At 44.5% G+C, this 24,505-nt stretch overlaps 1 protein-coding gene across 5 annotated transcripts in view; it reads right to left on the bottom strand.

The window, feature by feature from the left end:
* Positions 1-24,505, bottom strand: part of MEIOC (meiosis specific with coiled-coil domain) — a 206,715-nt gene that overhangs the window by 49,300 nt on the left and 132,910 nt on the right. For all 5 annotated transcript variants that reach the window (XM_073572851.1, XM_073572850.1, XM_073572852.1 and 2 more), the window contains one exon: positions 7,752-9,342. In XM_073572851.1, the coding sequence (XP_073428952.1) occupies positions 7,752-9,342 (1,591 nt within the window). The remainder of the gene's footprint in view (positions 1-7,751; positions 9,343-24,505) is intronic.

Raw genomic sequence — 24,505 nt, 5'->3', positions numbered from 1 at the left:
TTAAATTGCCAGATATATTTTCTGGTTAACAAGGATGAATTCAGGGCATTTAAGGAGGGCTGTAAGCTTTTTTTTCTTTGAGACCCCGCTCCTCTGGGGATGAGAAACAGAGGGTGGGGGTGGTGATGTCCCTGCTTAGGGGGTCCCCACAAGCCTGGGCATTCTCACTTTCCTCTTCTGCCCCTGAGAGAATGTCTGTGGATGCATTTTTTGAAGCCTTAGGGCTTATTTATGATGAGCCTGATAGAGTGCGGTTGGCTGAGGACAAAGTAATGAGTGTCTGTCAGGGGGAGCACTCGGCCGAATGGTTCTGTACTGAATTCAGACGTTGGGCAGCGGAGATTTCCTGGAGTGATGCCGCCCTTCGGGGGCTGTTCCACAGAGGCCTGTGTGAACATCTGAAGGATGCTTTGGCACTCCATCCTCCGCCTGACTCCCTGGAGGATGCCATGGTCCAAGCGGTTCGCATGGATCGCAGGCTGCGGGCTAGAGGCATTATGCAACGGGAATCGCCCTTATTCTTCAGTGGAGATGAGACCCAGGCTCTTCCTATGGCTATGGAGGTGAGCGCTGTCACCTGTGAGGGAAAGGAAAGAAGACGCCGCCGGGAAAAGCAGTTGTGCTTCTATTGTGGGAAATCTGGACATTGGAAGAAGGACTGCCCCTCCTGTCCGTCATCCTCCAAGATGGTGGGAAACGACTAGGTCTGGGTAGTAATCGAGGAGGCTACCCAGACCTTCAGGTACAATTTTCCTCATGTGCAAAGATGGTGCTGCAGGTGGAACTGGAACTTGGTTATGGTCCTGTTCAGACTACTGCTTTTATTGACTGCGGTTCGGCTGTGAACCTGATTGATACCAAGGTTATGACACTTAATAAGATAGGGACAGTCAGGCTTCATGATCCTGTTAAACTTGTGGCAATTGACTCATCTCCTCTTACCCAAGATGGTATCTGTTGCAGGTCTGAACTTTTTTCTCTAAAAGTGGGTTCCACTCATGTGGAGAAACTAAGTTGTCTGGTGCTAGATAACTTGCCTGCAGGACTGGTACTGGGGATGCCTTGGCTTCAACGCCATAATCCTACCATTGATTGGGTTACAGGGGAAATCACTCAATAGGGATGCAATAATAAATGTGGTAACCGGGGACATCTTGTTAACGCTGTTAAATCCGTGTCTGTGTCGTCAGTCGATCTGGAAGGTATTCTGGAGTACCTGAAAGATTTCAAAGACGTTTTTTCCGAAAGTGAGGCTGAGGCGCTGCCACCACATAGACCCTATGATTGTGCCATTGATTTAGTACCCGGAGCCAAGTTACCTAAGGCTCGATTGTTCAATTTGTCTGGGCCTGAGCGCCAAGCCATGAAGGAGTACATAGCTGAGAGTCTCCGCAAAGGGCATATCAGGCCTTCTGTGTCACCTGTGGCAGCAGGGTTCTTCTTTGTGAAGAAAAAAGATGGTGGTTTGCAGCCGTGCCTCGACTTTCGGGAACTGAATAAGATAACAGTTAGGAACTCTTACCCGCTTCCCCTCATCCCAGACTTATGTAACCAGTTAGCTGGGGCCCAATGGTTCTCCAAGTTAGATCTGCGGGGGGCCTACAATCTGATAAGGGTTCGGGAAGGGGACGAGTGGAAAACGGCATTCCTCACATCAGAAGGACTCTTTGAGAACCTGGTAATGCCATTTGGGTTAACTAATGCACCCGCTATTTTCCAAAATTTCATCAATGTTGTGTTTTCTGATCTGATAGGCCGTTTTGTTATTATTTATTTGGATATTTTGGTGTATTCCCTGGACAGTCAATCTCACTTGCAACATCTAAAGACAGTTCTCCAGAGACTCAGGGAGAACCAATTGTTCGCCAAATTGGAAAAATGTTCGTTTTTTGTACAGGAGCTGTCTTTTTTGGGGTGGATTGTGTCCTCTGAGGGGTTTCGTATGGATCCTAAGAAGGTGCTGGCGATCGCTGACTGGGTTCAGCCTCGAGATCTCAAGGGGCTCCAGCACTTCTTAGGATTTGCGAACTATTACCGGAGATTTATTAAAGGTTTCTCACAAGTGGTGAAACCACTCACAGATCTTACCCAGAAGGGAGCTGATGTAAAAAATTGGTCTGTACTCGCTAAGGAATCCTTCTCAGCGATTAAGAAATGTTTCATGTCTGCCCCGGTGTTGGTGCAACCTGACCCGTCCAAACCATTCATTGTGGAGGTGATGCTTCTGAAGTGGGGGTGGGGGCTGTGCTGTCCCAGGGTCCGGCCACCCTTACCAATCTCAAACCCTGTGCCTTCTTCTCCAAGAAGTTCTCTTCAGCTGAGAAAAACTATGATGTAGGCAATAGAGAACTTCTTGCGGTCAAGCTGGCGTTTGAGGAATGGAGGCACTTTTTGGAAGGGGCGGCTCACCCTATCACGGATCACAAAAGTTTGGCATACCTTGAATCTGCTAAGAGGCTTACTCCTAGACAGGCCCGTTGGTCACTTTTTTTTTTTCACGATTTCAGTTCTCAATTACTTTTCGACCGGGGTCCAAAAATGTTAAAGCGGATGCCCTGTCCAGAAGTTTTGATCCAGTGTCTCTCCCTGAGCCGCCGTCCTCCATTCTTCCCCCAGGGGTGGTAGTGGCGGGGGTCTCAACTGAGTTGGAACAAGAAATACTAAGGGCTCAAGCCCTAGCTCCGGCAACCAGGCCAAGCGATAAACTGTTTGTTCCAGATTCATTGCAGCCTAGACTTCTGCAGGAGTTTCATGATTCTAGGCTGAGTGCTCATCCAGGTATCACGGCCACTAGAGAGGCAGTAGCCAGGGTTTTTTGGTGGCCTTCATTAAGGTCCGATGTCAAGGAATTTGTTTCTGCTTGTGACATATGTGCCCGTTCCAAAAGCTCGCATAACCGACCGGCTGGGGAACTCATACCTTTACCGGTTCCTGATAGGCCATGGACTCCTCTTTCCATGGATTTTATTACCGGCCTTCCACCTTCCAGGGGCAATACCGTGATCTGGGTGGTGGTGGATAGGTTTTCTAAACAGGTCCATTTCATTCCCTTGGCAGCATTACCTTCAGCAGAAACGTTGTCAAGATTGTTTGTGCAGCATGTGGTCCGATTGCATGGGGTACCCCTGAATGTTGTGTCTGACAGAGGTGTGCAGTTTTTGGCCAAATTTTGGAGGGCCTTCTGTATGAAATTGGGCATCTCACTCTCCTTCTCGTCGGCATATCACCCGGAGAGGAATGGTCAGACAGAACGCGCCAATCAATCCCTGGAACAAATTCTCAGGTGTCTGACCTCCGCCAGACAGGAGGATTGGTGTGATGCGTTACCGTTGGCCGAATTCGCTTTTAACAACCGGGTGAGTCAGTCCACCAACATGTCCCCATTCCTGATTAACTATGGCTTTAATCCGCATTTTGGGGAGTTTTCTCGGGTGGATTCCGGTTGTCCAGGAGCAGAGGGGTCCGTTCAACGTTAAAAAACCTCTGGGCTGAAGTCCGGCGTAATATCTCTCGAGCCCAGGGGAGATACAAATATTTTGCGGACAAAAAGAGAGCCTCGGGAGACATGTTTCAGGTGGGAGAGAAGGTTTGGCTCTCCACGCGTAACATCAACTTAAAGGTACCATCAGTTAAGTTGGGACCAAAGTTCATTGGTCCGTACGAGATTATGGAGATAGTCAACCCTGTGGCATATAGGTTGCGTCTCCCCGCCTCCTTAAAAATATCTAATGTGTTCCATAAGTCTCTGTTGAAACCAGCAGGATCTGTCAAAGAGAACTCTGAGACTGTTGTTCCTCCAGTGCTGGTGGAGGGTCAATTGGAGTATGAGGTCGGACATATTGTGGACTCTCGGCGGGTGCGCCGCTCTTTGCAGTACCTGGTCCACTGGAAGGGATATGGTCCAGAAGAGCGCTCATGGGTCCCTGCTCGCTCGGTACATGCAGATCGCCTGGTTCAGGCGTTCCATGCCAAGTACCCGGGGAAGCCTGGGGGTCCAGAGGCCCCCCGTTGAGAGGGGGGTACTGTCATGATCCCAGTGCAGGTTTTTGAGCTGCACACCGGGGGTTAATGTCTGGAGCTCTGTGCAGGTTTTGACCTGCACACTTGGGGTTAATGATTGTGGCCTCTTTCTGGTTCTGGGAGAGCTTCATAAACCCCTGGGTAGCTTCAATCCCTGCCAGTTATACTTTTGCCTTTGGCCGAGTGTACTGACCCCCGTGTGCCTGTTTGTTGCTATAGCTTGTTTATATGGTTCTGACCCGATTCTGTTTCCCGTTGTGAGTTTGCCTGTTGATTTTGTACTGCGTTATTATCTGTGTATGACTCATTGCCTGTGACTTGACTACTCTCTGCTCGCCCCTCTTGTACCTTGCAACTATCTGTGTATGACTCATTGCCTGTGACCTGACTACTCTCTGCTCGCCCCTCTGGTACCTTGCAGCTATATCTGTGTGTGACTCATTGGCTACGTCCTGACTATTCTCACTGTCTATGCCCCTTGGTAACTTTGTCTCGCAGTTACTCTGCTAGGAATTGTCTTGCAGCTCCTAGCTCTGTGGAGTTTAGGCCACGCCCCCAGCAGTCACGTGCTTCAGGTCCTGCGGGTGTGAAGTACACATCTACTCGGTTGCTGCCCGCTCCACAGGTATCTTTGAGCACTGTTCGCTTTACTCAGGACACGCGCACTGGCTCAGTGAGCAAGTTCAGTGCGGTGTCTCTGACAAAGATATATCGAGCCTTAAGACCATCCCTAAACATTTTAGGATGGTCCATAATTGTGACCCCACAGAATTTCGGGTGGGAGGCATAGATGTGGTACATACGGGAATTAGAGGGGGGAACGTCAAAAAACTCTTGGCACAGCGAGAGTTAAAATGGATCATTACATTAGGGATGATGAAACCGGCTGATTTAAATGATTCGTTGAATTTTGCCTCCTTCTTATTAAGGACGTCAAGCATGTCATACCGTATATACTCGCGTACAAGCCGAGATTTTCAGCCCTTTTTTTGGCGGAAAGTCCCCCCCCCCCCCTCTCTCGGCTTATACGCGAGTCATATACCGGGGGTCGGCCGGGGAGGGGAGGTGTCGTAGATCATATTCACCTCTCCTGGCATGTTTCTGCAGCCCCCGTGCTTATTCCATCTTCTCGGTGCTGTTCTTCCTTTCAGTGGTCACGTGGTACCGCTCATTACCCTCATGAATATGCGCATATGTAATGAGCGGCACCACGTGACCACAGGAAAAACAGCACCGAGAAGATGGAACAAGCACGGGGGGCTGCAGAGACATGCCAGGAGAGGTGAGTATAACGGGGGGAGCCATATTTGCCTGTCCCCCGTTCCACCGCTGCATGTCTCTCTGCTGTCTTGCTTCCTCTGGCAGTGACGTTCAGGTCAGAGGGCGCTATGACGTAGTTAGCAGGCGCCCTCTGCCTGAACAGTCATTGCAGAGCCAGCAACGCTGAGGAGTAGCAGTTGCAGCAGTGACAAGGTGAGTATATAGTTTTGTTTTCTTTTAATTGAGGCAGCAGCAGCATTGTAAGGGGCCACTAATCACCGTGCAGCATTGTAAGGGGCCACTAATCACTGTGCAGCATTATAAGTGGCCACTAATCACCATGCAGCATTGTAAGGGGCCACTAATCACCGTGCAGTATTGTAAGGGGCCACTAATCACCGTGCAGCATTGTAAGGGGCCACTAATCACTGTGCAGCATTATAAGTGGCCACCAATCACCGTGCAGCATTGTAAGGAGCCACTAATCACTGTGCAGCATTATAAGGGGCCACCAATCACTGTGCAGCATTATATGGGGCATGTTATAGGGCCACCATTATTCACTGTGCAGCATTATTCGGCATATTTTTGTATGGAGCATCTTATGGAACCCATCATGAACTTTATGGAGCATTATATGGGGCCATCATGAACTTTATGGAGTATCTTATGGGGCCCATTTTATTTTTGAAATTTACCAGTGGCTTCGGCATTTTCCACCCTAGGCTTATACGTGAGTCAATAAGTTTTCCCAGTTTTTTGTGACAAAATTTTACTCGGCTTATACACGAGTATATACGGTAGTTCCTTAGACTATTCCTCCATATACAGTATGCATTTTTTAGATTTTTGCGTGTTATTGTCTTGTATTTTTAATATGTGACTTTTTTTGTTTATTCAGTTTTAAACCTCCAGCTTTGTCTACTGTGGGACCCTTTTGAAAGTTCATACGTGCTTCATCTTCATTAACATCAGAATTAATATCCATGGAAGCTGGAAGGCACCACAATGAAGATCATTGAAACAATGTATACCTTGCGCAGATGTTATGGATGATACTATGACTACGTGTTTATTTGTTTATACATGGTGCTTTTACATTGTGACCTTTAAAGATTTAGTATTTGGTGCCTAGGCTGCGGTGCGCATGAGTCCGTAAGTCGCCTGGAACTGCCCTCCGTCATCCGGCAAAGTCCTGCAGACGCATGGCTGATCCCTTTTTCCTGGGTCTCTGCTTGTTTCAGGCTGGACACGTCCGGGTCATGTGGGGTGTGTGCAGTGACGACGGGCTCCTGCGCCGCTCTAACACAGCTGTAGCTGGGTATAGTCGCGTGAAGAACACGTGACCGGTATCCATGGATACATAAGGTCATGTCAGTGCACAGTATCACCTCCCCTTGAGAAAGTGAGGCAGACAGCAGCGAAACGCGCTTTGGGGTGCGCTCAGTGTGGCGCCACAGCACCTGGTGAGAAACTAGCTCTTTTCCCAGCCACTTGTACACTCTTTTTCCCCCTGCTATATTGTTAGTGAGCAGCAGTGGATTATGTATGCATGGATCTTAATGGGGTTGTGGGTGTTACATTGTGTCAGCTTATGAATAGCTCCCTTCATGGGAATACCTTGCATGGATCTATTATTGTGATGACATGACTTGAGCTTTTGTATTTGGAAGCTTTTTTTCTCACCTTAGAAGTGACATTTGATGATACGATATACAAATCATATATTTGTGCTGTCGGCTGCACAAACTTTTGGTATCTTTTTTATATAACACATCTTTTTAATAATGTTTGTCTTTTGTATGTAATATTATGGTGCTAATAAAATATTTTGTACATGTTTTTTCAAAACTCCTATGTTTCTCTGGTTTTGACCATACTTTGTAATGGAGTTATATGTAGTTATCAGATGATATTCTCACCGCTACAGTTTATACAATATAAGTCTGGATATTTTTGTATTAATGCTCAAAAGATGCAAGCTGAAGGTATTACAATGGCCCTCACAGGCCCCTGATCTGAACACCATTGAAAATCTGTGGCTAGACCTCAAAATAGCAGTGCATGCAAGACGACCCAGGAATCTCACAGAACTGGAAGAATTTTCCAAGGAAGAATGGATGAAAATCCCTCAAGCAAGAATTGAAAGACTCTTGGCTGGCCACAAAAACCATTTACAAGCTGTGATACTTGCAAAAAGGGGTGCTAATATGTGCTAACCAAGCAAGCAGCCCAAACTTTTGCACTGGTCCATCTTCCTTTCTGTAGTTTTTAAAAAATAAAAGATGAAAATATATTTTTTTGGGCTAAAATACAAAGGAAATGTGTCATCTTTAACTTTAGGCCTTTTAGATATCATTTCATTTTCAATTTGCTTAACTGTTCACAACAACAGTAATTTTGATTAGGGGGTGACCAAACTTTTACATGCCACTGTATAGAGCAACGTATAAAGCTCTCTTTGTACATACCTTTTTCCTTTCCTTCTCTAGAGCTCGACAGTGGTCAAAACATTCATCCAGACGAACGTGGAGTTCATTTCCAGGAATATTTCTAGGCTTTACTGACCTCTGCGTGCTCAAAATAGCTGCCAAGGATTGAAAGGAAGCATCACCATGTAAGAGGTCATTGATTTGTGACCATGCTTGGCTCTGGTTTTCATAAGAGTATAAATCATGGCTGTCTATCATTGGGTGGACACTGTGACCCAAATTATTAGAAAACGGTGACCTGAAGTTACTCATACCATCCATCATCAATCCACTGGATAAAAACATACTCTGTGGGTGGGTTAGTTTGCTGCCATTTAGCAGCTTATTATCAACACTTACATTTCCCAGATTACTGTAAGCAAGATTGCTGCTAAAAAATTCTTTGTGGTTTTGGACTATGCTGTCAGGATTATCCTGGATGCTAAACGACATGTTTTGCTTTTTTTCTGGAATGGCCTTCTTGACATTTCGGTGTGAAGAGCTGTTTAAGCTTGATACATTCTCACAGATGCCATTTAAAGTCTTCATTCTTTTTTCAGCCACAGACTTAAACTTGTGGTCCTCTGTGGCTTTCTGAAAATCTCCCAGTGTCTTGTCAACTCTATTGTAAACATAGTCTATGGATGAGTATGTAGGATTTTCACTGCGAAATTTTTGGGCACTGCTATCAGGTACGAAAGGAGAACGTAAATTTTGATAGTTAGAAACAACTGCAGGATTTTTCTGCAAGATTGATAACATATTACCTGTCTTCACATGATTGTTGTACAAATTGTGAGAGTTTCTTTCCATCTGGCCATTTGTCCATGATAACTTGTTTGAACTATTGTTAGAAATGGAAGACAAAAAGCTGGACAATTTACTCAAGTCTGAATTTTGAAGTTCCTGTTTGGGTGTGTGTCTTTGAAAATGATCAGTAATAGCCATATTATTTCTATATAGAGTTTTAATTCCAAATTCTGGCTTTTGATCATACTGAGAAACATAAGAAGAGTCTTTCAGGAAAGATCTATTTGATACTAATGGTGTTGTCATTGGGATGGTAAATGTTTGGTCTGGAATATAATCATCAAATGTTTGGCAATTCTGTTTGGCTTGAAAAAAATTACTGCATGTATCTGCATCTAAGACAGGTAATTCAGGTGAATTATTCATGCAGCTTTTGACATCCTGGAAGCCAGTCACAGTGCCTTTATTGTGCATGGTCTTACCATGAGTGCTCATATCATACCTACCAACATCTTCAAACTTACTCTTGCTTAATGGTGACAGGAATGTATCTCTCTTCTGAAAGGCGTCTTTGGTTGTTTCAGATGGTAAAAAGTCATTGAGGTGAGAGTACCCATGTGGATTTATTTTGGCATTTATATTATAATTGCGAGGAGTATCAGTCTGGCATTGATATAGCCAACGTTCTTCTTGTTCCAAATCATCTACATCCTCCAAATATTGTGATTCTCTACTGAGAAGAGGCTCTGTACCATATAAACTCTGTTGCATATTGATCAGATGATCAGATTGTTTAAAGTCTGGGCATGGCAGTGCAGATTTCAAAATGGAAGAGCCAAACCTAAAAAAAAGCAATAAAACAAATTAAATTGCTTTGCATTAATCTTTTTTTACTTACACAATTAATCTATAATTCTTAGTACTCCAGAGCCTATACAAGCATTATAGTGACTGGAGAAAATGTTACCAACACAATCATTAAATACAACAATTACCCTTCAATGTTATTCACCGCTTAGTAGTTTACAGTTATGGCTGATCAATGTATATAAGCAACACTTTTATTCATAGGCTTTGTACGAAGTGATGAAAAAGAGCTTTATCAATCCAGCAAAGCAAATGAAAAGCAAACTGTTATGAATGAGTCACCATAGGAGGCAAAAACAGAAATACTAGCTAAGTCCAGAAAACCAGAGAAGTTGGCAGCTATCGGATTGCAGACCCCTGAACCTATCAACAACAACTAGCAGTAGCCGTGGGGGGTTCCTACGGTGCCCTAGACCCCTCGATCACAGCCGGAGAACTACATAGCCTAAAGACAGAAAGGGAAATCTAAACTGCCCCAGAGCAGACCCCAAAGCAATAGGCAGCCCCCAACATATAATGACGGTGAAGCAAGATGAAAAAACACTCACACAGATAGAAAGATAGTCTGAGCAAATGATGGGGCCCAAGCTAACTAAATAGGACAGGATAGGAAAGCTGCTGTCTGCAATCCGCCAAAAACCCTATCAAAACAAGGGCCAACAGGCTGATAGGGAAAAAGGCCCTGAAGACGCTAGGCTTCAAAAAGACTATATCAGCACTCAGGTATTTTCTGAAGACAGAGCAAAAAGGAATTCAACTCACCCCAGCAGGGAATTGCAGAAATTCAGAAAAACAAGGCAAAACAAAGCAAAACACAAATGCAAAAAGCAGTGCAGAAAACTTAGCTTTTGAGGAGCAGGAATCAGACTGGTCTCCTAGAATCCCTGAGAGATCACCAGCAAGGCAGAAGGGCGTCGGCTGCCTTATATCCAGTCAGCAATTCCCGTCACCCAGTCATCATCATCATACCCAGGTGTTTGGTAATCAGCCTCACTACCTTCCTTCACCAGAAGAGGGAGTTCATCACACCTCAATGGTGAAGGGGAAAATGAGCTCACAGCAGTACCTCCCCCTTGAGGAGGGGTCACCGAACCCTCATCCACGCCACCAGGGCGATCAGGGTGAGCCCGATGAAAGGCACGCACCAATCTTTTGGCATGAATATCAGAGGCAGAAACCCAGGAATTATCCTCCTGACCATAACCCTTCCACTTAACCAAATACTGGAGTCTCCGTCTAGCCAGACGGGAATCCAGTATCTTCTCTACCTCATATTCCATGTTACCTTCAACCAATACAGGGTCCGGAGGTGCCACCCCAGGAACTACTGGTTCAACAAACCTCTTCAACAAGGACTTATGAAACACATTATGGATTTTAAATGTGACAGGAAGAGCCAAACGAAGAGACCGGATTAATAATCTCCAAAATCTTGTAAAGTCAAATAAAACTAGGCTTAAACTTAGGAGAAGCCACCTTCATAGTGATATTTTTTGATGATAACCAAACCATATCACCAACCTTAAACTGGGGACCAATGGTCCTATGTCGGTTGGAAAACCGCTGGGCCTTTTCCTGGGAGAGAGATAACTTATCCACCACTTGGTCCCAGATCTGGTGCATTCTCTCCACCACAGTGTCAACACCTGGGCAGGCAGAAGGCTCCACCTGCCCTGAAGAAAATCGAGGATGAAATCCAAAGTTACAAAAAAAAGGTGACATCAAAGTGGCAGAACTAGCTCTATTATTTAAAGCAAATTCGGCCAAGGGCAAAAATGAAACCCAATCATCCTGATCAGCGGAAATAAAACATCTCAAATACGACTCCAAGGTCTGGTTTGTTCTCTCTGTCTGCCCATTGGTCTGAGGGTGAAAAGCAGAGGAGAAGGACAACTGAATTCCCAGCTTGGAACAGAAAGTCCTCCAAAATCTAGACACAAACTGAACTCCTCTTTCAGATACAATGTTCTCAGGAATCCCATGCAAGCGAACCACCTGTTGCAAAAACAGGGGCACCAACTCAGAGGAAGATGGCAACTTAGGGAGTGGTACAAGATGAACCATCTTAGAGAACCTATCACAAATCACCCAAATAACAGTCATTCTCTGAGAGACAGGCATATCAGAGATGAAATCCATTGAAATATGGGTCCATGGCCTCCTGGGGACCGGCAAAGGCATCAACAACCCACTAGAGCGAGAACAAGGTTTAGACCGGGAGCAAGTCCCATAGGACTGCACAAAATTCCTGACATCACGAGACAAGGCGGACCACCAAAAAGACCGACTCACCAGATCTCTAGTACCAAAAATACCTGGATGACCAGCCAATGCAGAGCAATGAACTTCAGACATCACCCTCTTCATCCACTGGTCAGGAACATACAACTTTCCCCCGGGACAACGCTCAGGTTTGTACTCCTGGAACTCTTCCAGAGCACGTCTCAAATCGGGCGAGATGGCAGAAAGAACTACCCCTTCGCCTAAGATGGTAGCAGGCTTGGTCACCACAGGAGAATCAGCAAAGAAGCTCCTAGAGAGAGCGTCAGCCTTGACATTCTTAGTGCCAGGAAGAAAAGAAACCACAAAATCAAAACGTGTAAAAAACAAGGCCCACCTAGCCTGTCTAGGGTTCAAGCGTTTGGCCGACTCCAGGTAAATCAAATTCTTGTGGTCAGTGAGGACCACGACTTGATGTTTAGCTCCCTCCAACCAATGTCTCCACTCCTCAAATGCCCATTTCATGGCTAACAGTTCCCGATTCCCCACATCATAGTTACGTTCAGATGGAGAGAACTTTCGGGAAAAGAAAGCACAGGGATTCATTTTAGATGTTACAGGATCCTTTTGGGACAAAACAGCTCCTGCACCAATCTCAGAAGCGTCCACCTCTACCTGTAACGGGAGTGAGACATCAGGTTGCCGCAAAACCGGGGCAGAAGTGAATCTTCGCTTCAGCTCCTGAAAGGAAGAAACAGCCTCCGGAGACCAATTCAACACATCAGCACCCTTCTTAGTCAGATCAGTCAATGGCTTGGCAATACTAGAACATTTTGTTATAAATTTCCGATAAAAATTAGCAAAACCCAAAAAGTTCTGGAGGGCCTTCAAAGAAGTGGGCTGAACCCAATCATAAATGGCCTGTACCTTGGCCGGGTCCATTTCAATAGTTGACGGAGACAAAATAAATCACAAAAAAGAAATCCTCTGTACCCCAAAAAGGCATTTCGATCCTTTGACATACAGGGAATTCTCCCTCAAGATCCGGAACACAGTCTGAACATGTTCCACATGAGAATCCCAATCCTTGGAGAAGATCAAAATATCATCCAGATAGATAATCAAAAATTTATCCACAAAGTCTCGGAAAATATCGTTCATGAAGCACTGGAAGACAGAAGGGGCATTAGTGAGCCCAAAAGGCATCACCATGTACTCAAAATGTCCCTCTGGAGTATTAAACGCCGTCTTCCATTCATCCCCATGCTTAATGCGGATAAGATTATACGCCCCCTGAGGTCAAGCTTGGTAAACCAGCAAGCACCTTTAACTCTGGAGAATAGATTCGAAATCAGGGGTAACGGATACTGATATTTAATAGTAATTTTGTTGAGGGCACGAAAAAACCCCCAGCACTTAAGGGTGAAGAGGATGGTCTAATATGACCCTTCTCCAATGCCTCCTTAATATAGGATCGCATAGCCTCGTGCTCGGATACAGATAAATTGAAGAGCCGACCCTTGGGAAATTTACACCCCGGGCTCAGTTCAATTGCACAGTCATAACTCCTATGAGGAGGCAAAGACGCAGACTCATTCTCACTAAATACATCATAAAAGTCCGCCAAATAGTCAGGAACATCATGCGACTGAGGAGAGGTGGAAAAAACCGGAGCCTCACTAAGGGCACACCGACAACCCCAACTCACCACAGACACAGATTTCCAATCCAAAACTGGATTATGGATTTGCAATCAGGGAAACCCCAGAATAATGGTATCATGCAAATTATGCAACACCAAAAATCTGCAATTTTCTTGATGGTCTGGGGCGACCCGCATTACCACCTGGGTCCAAAACTGAGGTTTATTTTTCGCCAAAGGAGTGGCATCAATCCCTCTCAAAGGGATAGGCGTCCGCAGAGGTGTCATCAGAAATCCACAACGTTTAGCAAAATCCAAGTCCATTAGGTTCAGGGCTGCTCCCCAATCCACAAAAGCCTTGGCGGAAAATGTGGACAGGGAGCAGATCAGAGTAATTGCCAGAAGAAACTTAGGCTGAACACCACCCACAGAAAGCGTGTGTGCAAAACATTTCTCTCGTTTAGGACAGACAGAAATAATATGCGAGGCATCTCCACAAAAAAAACACAGCTTATTACGCCTTCTGAACTCCTGACGCTGCTCCCTGGGCAAAACTCTATCACATTGCATAGGTTCAGACACTTGTTCAACAGGTGGCAACACCTCTCGTGCAGTCCTGCGTTCACGTAAACGCCGATCAACCTGAATGGCTAATGACATAGAATAGTCAAGACCAGAGGGAACAGGAAATCCCACCATAGTATCTTTTACGGCTTCTGACAAACCCTTCCGAAAGAGAGCTGCCAAGGCATTATCATTCCAGGTAGTATGGACCGCCCACTTTCGGAATTTTTGACAGTACAATTCTACAGAATCTCGACCCTGGCTCAATGCCAACAGGGTCTTTTCAGCCTGATCAATAGCATTAGGTTCGTCATACAACAACCCCAAGGCTTGAAAAAATGCGATCACATTAGTCAGAATAGGATCATCTGGTTTCAAAGAAAACGCCCATTCCTGGGGATTGCCACGCAGCAAAGAGATGACAATTTTAACCTGCTGCGCGGAGCTCCCTGACGAGTTAGGCTTCAAGGCAAAAAATAATTTACAATTATTTTTGAAATTCAAAAATTTAGACCGATCCCCAAAAAACATCAGGAGTAGGCATCTTTGGTTCAGCAGCATGTGAATGAGCAAGGTAGGCGGAAATTCCCCGCACTTCCGCAGCGAGCTGCTCCACACGATCAGACAATTGCTTTATCTCCATTGAGAGAAAAAAAAATTCCCCCTACGGCCTCAGAGATATAGAGGAAAGAATATACACATTTTTTTTTTTACAATTCTTTCCTGCTATTGAGTACGCTAGGACCTGCAGTATGGCTGGTGATTCTGTTATGAATGAGTCACCATAGGAGGCAAAAACAGAAATACTAGCTAAGTTCAAAAAACCAGAGAAGTTGGCAGCTATCGGATTGCAGACCCCTGAACCTATCAACAACAACTAGCAGTAGCCGTGGGGGGTTCCTACGGTGCCCTAGACCCCTCGATCACAGTCGGAGAACTACATAGCCTAAAGACCGGAAGGGAAATCTGAACTGCCCCAGAGCAGACCCCAAAGCAATAGGCAGCCCCCAACATATAATGACGGTGAAGCAAGATGAAAAAACACACACAGATAGAAAGATAGGCTGAGCAAATGATGGGGGCAAAAGCTAACTAAATAGGACAGGATAGGAAAGCTGCTGTCTGCAATCCGCCAAAAGCCCTATCAAAACAAGGGCCAACAGGCTGATAGGGAAAAAGGCCCTGAAGACGCTAGGCTTCAAAAAGACTATATCAGCACTCAGGTATTTTCTGAAGACAGAGCAAAAAGGAATTCAACTCACCCCAGCAGGGAATTACAGAAATTCAGAAAAACAAGGCAAAACAAAGCAAAACACAAATGCAAAAAGCAGTGCAGAAAACTTAGCTTTTGAGGAACAGGAATCAGACTGGTCTCCTAGAATCCCTCAGAGAGATCACCAGCAAGGCAGAAGGGCGTCGGCTGCCTTATATCCAGTCAGCATTTCCCGTCACCCAGTCATCATCATCATACCCAGGTGTTTGGTAAACAGCCTCACTACCTTCCTTCACCAGAAGAGAGAGTTCATCACACCTCAATGGTGAAGGGGAAAATAAACTCACAACAGCAAACATTTTTTATTGTGACTTCATTAAAATAGTATACAACCAAAACACCAAATACCCCGGAAGTATTTTGCTGTGTTCCGGGGCTTAGTTAACCGGCGAATGCGCAGTCCGGCTTTGCCCGCAGTTGGGCAAAGCATACTGCGTGTGCGCTAGCTATGAATGCTTAGCGCACGTGCAAAAAATGGCGCACACCTACTCCAATTCAGCAATAACCTGCGGACGACGGACAAGGATGGGGAGGCAGCACACATCGGGAACACCGCCCATCGGACTGGACCGACCTAGTTTTCATCGCCCGCCAAAGGGTAGGTGACAGATTCCCTTTAAGAGAGACCTGGGGTAAGAACCAATGCGCTGGATGGATTTGCCCTGACTTCCATACCAGAGATCCCTTTAAGAAGGAAGATGTGCCTATGGGATGGAGGATGTGTGATGTGTATATGGGCATGGGAGGGGGGGGGGATTCATTTCTGTCATGTGCTCTGTGCTCCTTTCTGAGGGGCAGACAATGGCTGGGAGCTTATGATCCCAGAGATGCTAGATTTCTCCCACAATGTCAGTGTCTGCTGTGGTGTTGTCAAGTGGGAAAACTTGCTCATAGCAACCAATCACAGCTCAGCTTCTTTTAACCAGCTCTGGTGAAATGAGAGATGCTTAGTGATTGGTTGCAAGGAAAACTGCTGCTCATAGCAACCAATCACAGCTCAGCTTCTGTTGAACAGCTCTGGTGAAATGAAAGATGCTTCGGGATTGGTTGGTGATACACACATACATACATAGATACATTCAGTTTTATATATAGAGATATCACCAAATGATACTTTGAAAAAGGTATTCCATCTTAAATCACAAAAAGAGGGATAGGTATGAGTTATATTGCACTAGATCAGGGGTCCTCAAACTGCGGCCCGCCAAGGACTTTTATCCGGCCCCCCGCCAGGCCGACATTGAACTTATGAACAGCACTGCAGTTCAATGCCGGCGGGCCCTGTAATCGCGGGCGGGACGAGGCGCCAAGGAAAGGCGTTACGCAGCCCTCCCTATGCAGCAGAGCACAGTGCACACAGACTGCGTGATTATCATCACGCCGCCTGCGCGGCCTGATGACGTCACGCCGCCTGTGTGCCTGTGCAGGAAGAAGACTGAGATGAGCGGGCGCCTCTTCAGAGCAGCGGGGGACATAGGTGAGCACTTTTTTTCTTTTTTTAACGCCGGGTCCTATTGGGGTCATTTACCTGCCTAATGGGGACCTGTGCTGCCTAATGGGGACATTTACCTGCCTAATGGGGACCTGTGCTGCCTATTGGGGACCTGTGCTGCCTAATGGGGACCTGTGCTGCCTAATGGGGACATTTATCTGCCTAATGGGGACATTTACCTGCCTAATGGGGACCTGTGCTGCCTAATGGGGACATTTACCTGCCTAATGGGGACCTGTGCTGCCTATTGGGGACCTGTGCTGCCTAATGGGGACCTGTGCTGCCTAATGGGGACATTTATCTGCCTAATGGGGACATTTACCTGCCTAATGGGGACCTGTGCTGCCTAATGGGGACATTTACCTGCCTAATGGGGACCTGTGCTGCCTAATGGGGACCTGTGCTGCCTATTGAGGACCTGTGCTGCCTAATGGGGACCTGTGCTGCCTAATGGGGACATTTATCTGCCTAATGGGGACATTTACCTGCCTAATGGGGACCTGTGCTGCCTAATGGGGACATTTACCTGCCTAATGGGGACATGTGCTGCCTAATGGGGACCTGTGCTGCCTAATGGGGAGATTTATCTGCCTAATGGGGACATTTACCTGCCTAATGGGGACATGTGCTGCCTAATGGGGACATTTACCTGCCAATTGGGGACCTGTGCTGCCTATTGGGGACATTTATCTGCCTAATGGGGACATTTACCTGCCTAATGGGGACCTGTGCTGCCTAATGGGGAACTGTGCTGCCTAATGGGGACATTTACCTGCCTATTGGGGACCTGTGCTGCCTAATGGGGACTGTGCTGCCTAATGGGGACTGTGCTGTCTAGTGGGGACATTTACCTGCCTATTGGGGACCTGTGCTGCCTAATGGGGACCTGTGCTGCTTATTGGGGACATTTACCTGCCTATTGGGGACCTGTGCTGCCTATTGGGGACCTGTGCTGCCTATTCGGGACATTTACCTGCCTAATTGGGGACCTGTGCTGCCTAATGGGGACATTTACCTGCCTATTGGGGACCTGTGCTGCCTAATGGGGACCTGTGCTGCCTAATGGGGATATTTACCTGCCTATTGGGGACATTTACCTGCCTAATGCGGACATTTACCTGCCTATTGGTGACATTTACCTGCCTATTGGGGACCTTTGCTGCCTATTGAGGACATTTACCTGCCTATTGGGGACCTGTGCTGCCTATTGGGGACATTTACCTATCTATTGGGGACCTGTGCTGCTTATTGGGGACCTGTGCTATCTATTGGGGACATTTACCTGCCTTTTAGGGACCAATGCTGCCTATTGGGGATTCTTGCACCACACCAGTCTGAGCCTGAGGTAAAAGTGGAGTTCCACCAATATGGGCATTGGTGAGGCTGCATTGATAGGCACTGATCAGGCTGCATTGATGGGCACTGATCAGACTGCATTGATGGGCAGTGCAGTTTGTATGTCTCTGTGTGGGCAATTTTATTGCTGGTATATTGTTTTTGTAGCGCTGTATATATGTTGGTATTTTACTAATAGCCATTTTGAATCCCTAGGAAACGATATCAAGAAAGAGAAAAAAATTGACTCGAAGTGTAGGATATTCGAAGAACCCAAAAAAATCGGTAAGTTTGATGATTTAACTTCATTTTTAATATTGTATTTGTTCCTATTTTTGTTTTATTACCTCTAAATAAGATATGTGCAGGTGTGCACAGGAATTTATTCATAATTTTTTTTAAACTATATTCCGGCCCTCCAATGGTCCGAGGGACCGTGATCTGGCCCCCTGTTTAAAAAGTTTGAGGACCCCTGCACTAGACCCTTTATTTGACAGGCCCTTACTGTCCCTTTAATAAAGTCCACCACTATAACCATGTGCTGAATTTATTGCACGTTGCCCTCATATCCATCCACACAACATAGATGAAAAGATTGTGTGTATATTACCCACAAACACTATGGCACACTAATTTTACCCTCACCAAGTGTCAGTAACAGACTTATTGATAGCTCAGCATACACAGATATATGAAATGATGGTGCATGTTACTTGATTAACTATCATGTGTAACACATCACTTCACCTAAAGAGACGCTGCCCCCAATGTTTCATCTAGAGACAGCGCTTTAACAAATTAGCCTATTAAATCAGCTCCTCATATTATAAAATGTTATACATCTCATGATATTCCGTGTTATATGCCATGCATCCTTCTCCCTAGACATTGTCCCCTATTGTTCATGCTAGAATCAGCACTAAAGCCTCTAAGCATCTGTGCCAAACCCTAATGATATGATCATCGACACTGTTCTAACATCGCCTCAACGCGTTTCATCCCTAACTCTCATATTGGGCACATCAGGAGGCTATTGTCATGATCCCAGTGCGGGTTGGACCCGCACGCTTGGGGTTAATGTGTGGAACCAGTGCTGGTGGACCTGCACTTCTGGGGTTAATGTTATGATCTCAGTGCAGACTCTTACCTGCACACCTGGGGCTTATTATTGTGGCCTCTCCTTGGTTCTGGGAAGGCTTCTTATAGCCTCAGGAAGCTCCAATCCCTGTCAGTTATGCTTTCGCCCTTGTCAGAGTGTGTTGACCCCTGAGTGTGTTTGTGCTGTGTTCTGGTTGCCTGATACTTTGGTTTTGACTTGGTCTGTTCTCTCGATACTGCTTGTTGGATTCTGCTTGGTACCTTCTATGTCGGTTTGGTTTTGACCTCTGCTTGGCCCTGACTATCCGTTCTGTCTCATCCCTGGTACTTTACTGCTATCTCTGTGTATGACCTCCGTTTTGCCTGACTCTGAGTAGTTGGGGTCTAACCGCAATATTGTCATACGTGAGGCAGATAAAGGGGGAAACTTGGTCATTTGGCCAGTGGAGTTATATCTAAGTGAAGCAAAACGTCAACTAACAAACCCTCAATGTTATCAGGTTCTCCCCTCGGACCCTACGTGTGTGTTTAAAGCAAAATTGGACCGCCTGTTGGATTCAGCATTCCTAAATAATATAATCAACAAACGTGAGAGGGATTTTCTGACATGCCACCGTCCAAGGATACCGACGTTTTATATGATCCCTAAGGTCCACAAGTCACTACAGGAACCTCCTGGGAGACCTATTGTGTCCCTGGAATTGGCGGTATGCTAGAACGACCATGCATTTATGTAGATTTCTTTTTACAGCTGTTGGTTTCTTCCCTCAGGTCTTTTGTAAGGGATTCTACCTTCTTGATTCAACAGTTACGTGATCTTGAAATCCCTCCAGATGTGTGGCTTGTGACTTTGGATGTAGAGTCTCTCTACACGTGCATACAACACGATCTGGGTATGCAGGCGGTCTCGTTTTTCTTGGACCAAAATACAGCAGGTGACAGAAAACACGATTCCTTTCTATTGGAATTGCTGCATTTCATATTAGATAAAAACTATTTTGTCTTTGATCGGGTGCACTACAGACAGACGACAGGGACTGCGATGGGCGCACGCTGTGCGCCCGCGTATGCAAATTTGTTTCTTCGTTGGTGGGAGCTAACCAGGGTGTTTTGTCTAGAGGGATTTTCCACGCATGTCATCAAGTGGTACCGTTATATTGATGACATTTTGTTTCTCTGGACAGGCACCATGGAGGAATGTGAACAATTCATAGAGCTACTTAATAACAACTCTTGGAACATACGGCTTACATCGCATCTTTCTCAAACGGAGGTTGAATTCTTGGATCTAAAGCTCCGTCCCCTTGGCTCCCGGATTTCTACCTCACTTTATCGAAAACCGACTGCCACCAATAGTTTGCTGCACTTCTCCAGTTTCCATCCCCAGCATCTTAGGGATGGTATTCCAAAGGGCCAGTTTTATCGGGTAAGGAGGAATTGCAGCACACGGGAGGATTTTTTGGCACATGCTCGTGATTTGACCACACGTTTTAGAGATAGGGGTTACCCCAAAAAGTAGTCTCACGTGCATACATGGCAGCAAGAGAGGCGGATAGGGATTGTCTTCTTGAAACTCGAGTGAAAGGACCCCCAAGACCTCTAGGAGTCATTACCACGTACAATAATCAGTGGCAAGACATCAGGGGCATTTTGTCCAAGCACTGGGGGATACTTCTAAGTGAGCCCAGATTGAAACCGCACATTTCTGCCCGACCTAGCCTGGTGGCAAGAAGAGCTAGGAATCTGAAAGATTGCCTGAGCCACAGTCACTTCAAACGACCGGTCACCAGACTGAATAGGGGTACACGACTAGTGGGCACTTTTCCGTGTGGCAATTGTAACATTTGTCCATTCACTATATATGTGCTAGTGTTTTGACCTTGCCTTCTTTCCCATTTCAGATCTCCAGACGGAGTTATGTTAATTGCAAATCTCGCAACGTTGTTTATGCTCTGGTTTGTCCGTGTCCTAAAATATACATCGGACAAACTACACAGGAGCTAAGAAAAAGTATTCAGCACCACTTTTCCTGCTTTACAACAGCTAAGAAGGACAAAGAAAAAAGAAAGACCTTGACTACGGTTGCCTCGCATTATTTGACCATGCATAACTCCCAATGGACTGGGACTAAGATCATGGGACTTGAGTCTGTCCAGTTGGACATCAGGGGTGGAGATATCACTTTGGAACTTCTCAGGCGTGAATCCAAGTGGATCTTCAATCTAAACAGCCTGATTCCTTCGGGCCTGAATGAGGACTTACTTTTTACCGGCTTCTACAAACAGACATAATGTATGACTCATATTACAAGATTGGGCTTTCTATACAATGTTTGTTACAATTCTAACTTGCATTTGGAAAGATTGAATCAAGTCCAGAGTGACAACTTGTCTATCCTCTTATGTTTGTTTTGAAGGCGTATATATCACCAATGTTTTCAGGTTGAAGTGGTATATAGATAGCATATTATAAACACTATGATGTCATCCTCTTGAAATAATTGACATCATTTTTTAAAGCATCTTACAGTCCATTTATTATATTTAAATAATTGGTCTCACTAAAGGTTTTTACTCTCTATCTACGCGTCATAGATTCGGAATTTGATGATGATGACAATTTTTATATAAAAAAATGATTGTTTTTTTGCTATCTAAATATATCATAGTGCCATTCATACAATGGAGTTTTTTCTCCTTTGTTCATGACTTTTTGATGGAAATATGGTACTAAAACAAAAATAGTGGGGTTTGTTAGCAAGCCCCTCTCTTCCCCCTCCCCCCCCCCCCCCTTTTTCGTCCTCATCAAGTGTTCTTTTTGAGAAGGTAATATGTTTAGGACCAATGTCCTTCACTTATTGTACTGAGAACATTAACCTTGACATTGTGGATAACTAAATGGTTAATTAAATGGTTAATTGTGGGTATTTACAACAATCATGTTATACTTTCTGATCCTTTTCTTATATATCTTATGGATTAGGGGTATACACCGTTATACCAAAATGGCAGTATAATATCTATATAAAAGATGCCATAATAATAGGTGCCGTTGGTAATCATTATCTTGCGTATGCGTCATAAATTGGTCAGTTCTGACCTTTGGATTATATATTATATCATCATTGGGACTGTGTTTGCCCGTAATAGATGTCATTGCTATTTATTATTTTATACATGCATCTCTTGATTATATATAAAATCTGTGTGTACTAGCGTTTGTTCACATTAGACTAAAATATCGGTATAATGAGCTCTATAGGTTTTGATCTTTTAACTATATACAAACCTGTGTATACTAGTGCCTGTTCACTATGGCCCATAATACCGATATTATAAGGTCCATAGGTTTTATATATAATCGAGAAGTCAAAACCTATGTATACTGGCGCCTGTTCACATTGGTCCAGAATACCGGTATAATAGGGACGATAGGTTTTGACCTTCTGATGGTATATAAAACCCGTTAATACTAGCGCTTGTTCACATTGGACCGAAAATCTCGGTATAATAGGGTCCTTAGGTTTTGACTATATATAAAACCTGTGTATACCAGAGCCTGTTCACATTGGATCAAAGTACCGGTGTAACAGGGACTAAAGGTTCTAATCTTTTGACTATATATAAAATCTATGTATACTAGTGCCTGTTCACATTGGACCATAATATCGGTATAATAGGGTCTATAGGTTTTGACCTTTCAACTATATACAAAACCTGTGCATACTAGAGCCTGTTCATATTGGTCCATAATACCGATATAATAGGGTCGATAGGTTTTGACCTTTTGACTAGATATAAAACCTGTGTATACCGGTGCCTATTCACATTGGTCCAGAATACTGGTATAATAGGGAATATAGGTTTTGACCTTCTGACTGTATATAAAACCTGTGTATACTAGTGCCTGTCTACATCGGACCGAAATACCGGTGTAATAAGGTCCTTAGGTTTTGATTGATTTTTTTGACTATATATTAAATCTGTGTATCAGTGCCTGTTCACAATGGATTAAAGTACCGGTGTAACAAGGTCTATAGGTTCTAATCTTTTGACTATATATAAAATCTGTGTTCACAAGTGCCTGTTCACATTGGATCAAAGTACCAGTGTAACAGGGACTAAAGGTTCTTTTGACTATATATAAAATCTATGTATACTATTTCTTGCTCATATTGGACCATAATATCGGTATAAAAGGGTCTATAGGTTTGACCTTTCAACTATATACAAAACCTGTGCATACTAGTGACTGTTCACATTGGTCCATAATACCGATATAATAGCGTCTATAGGTTTTGACCTTTTGACTAGATATAAAACCTGTGTATACCAGTGCTTGTTTACATTGGTCCACAATACCGCTGCAATAGGGCTTTAGGTTTTGACCTTCTGACGGTATATAAAACCTGTTTATACTAGCGCCGTGTTCACATTGGACCGAAATTTCGGTGTAATAGGGTCCTTAGGTTTTGACTTCCTGACTATAAATAAAATCTGTGTATACCAGTGTCTGCTCACATTGGACCAAAGTACCGATGAAACAAGGACTAAAGGTTCTAATCTTTTGACTATATATAAAATATATGTATACTAGTGCTTGTTCATATTGGTATAATAGGGTCTATAGGTTTTGACCTTTCATCTATATACAAAACCTGTGCATATTAGTGCCTGTTCACATTGGTCCATAATACCGATATAATAGGGTCCATAGGTTTTGACCGTTTTATTAGATATAAAACCTGTGTATACCAGTGCCTGTTCACATTGGTCCAGAATACTGGTTTAACTAGGGAATATAGGTTTTGACGGTATATAAAACCTGTGTATACTAGTGCCTGTTTACATCGGACCGAAATATCGGTATAATAGGGTCCTTAGGTTTTGATTTTTTGACTATATATAAAATCTGTGTATATCAGTGCCTGTTCACATTGGACCAAAGTACCGGTATAATAGGGTCTATAGGTTCTAATCTTTTGACTATATATAAAATCTGTGTACACAAGTGCCTGTTCACATTGGACCAAAATATCGGTATAATTTGAAATCTTGTGGATTAGATATATAAAATCTGGGTTCATGAGTGCCTGTTCACATTGGACCAAAATATCGGTACAATTTTATTGACATGGGCTATGCAATGTTTAACCTTTTTATGACATCTGGGTTTTGTGTGTTATCGTCCCACTATTTCAACACAGGTATATTGACACAACCATTTTTTTTTTTTGTGGTCATTAGATGTGTAGCTGTGTTTTAAGTGCAGATGCAGCAGAGAGACCTCTCTAAAGCTACTTTCACACATTAGTTTTTTGCCCTCAGGCAGGATCCGGCTATTTTTAGAAAAAACGGATCCGGCATAAATTTTGGAGAACTGTAGAAACGGATCCGTTTTTCTGCCGGATCCGTCTAGCAGGTTATATCTGTTTCCTGGGGGCTGGCCAATTGGCTCTGAGCATGCGCAGACTTAAAAAAACGGATCCCGTGGCTGGATCCGTCTTTTTCTGG

The sequence above is a fragment of the Dendrobates tinctorius genome, unplaced genomic scaffold (assembly GCF_039654945.1).
Source record: "Dendrobates tinctorius isolate UK_male_01 unplaced genomic scaffold, ASM3965494v1 ptg000032l, whole genome shotgun sequence".
NCBI classification, from domain to species: Eukaryota; Metazoa; Chordata; class Amphibia; order Anura; family Dendrobatidae; genus Dendrobates; species Dendrobates tinctorius.
This window is presented reverse-complemented; position numbering and strand designations above follow the sequence as displayed.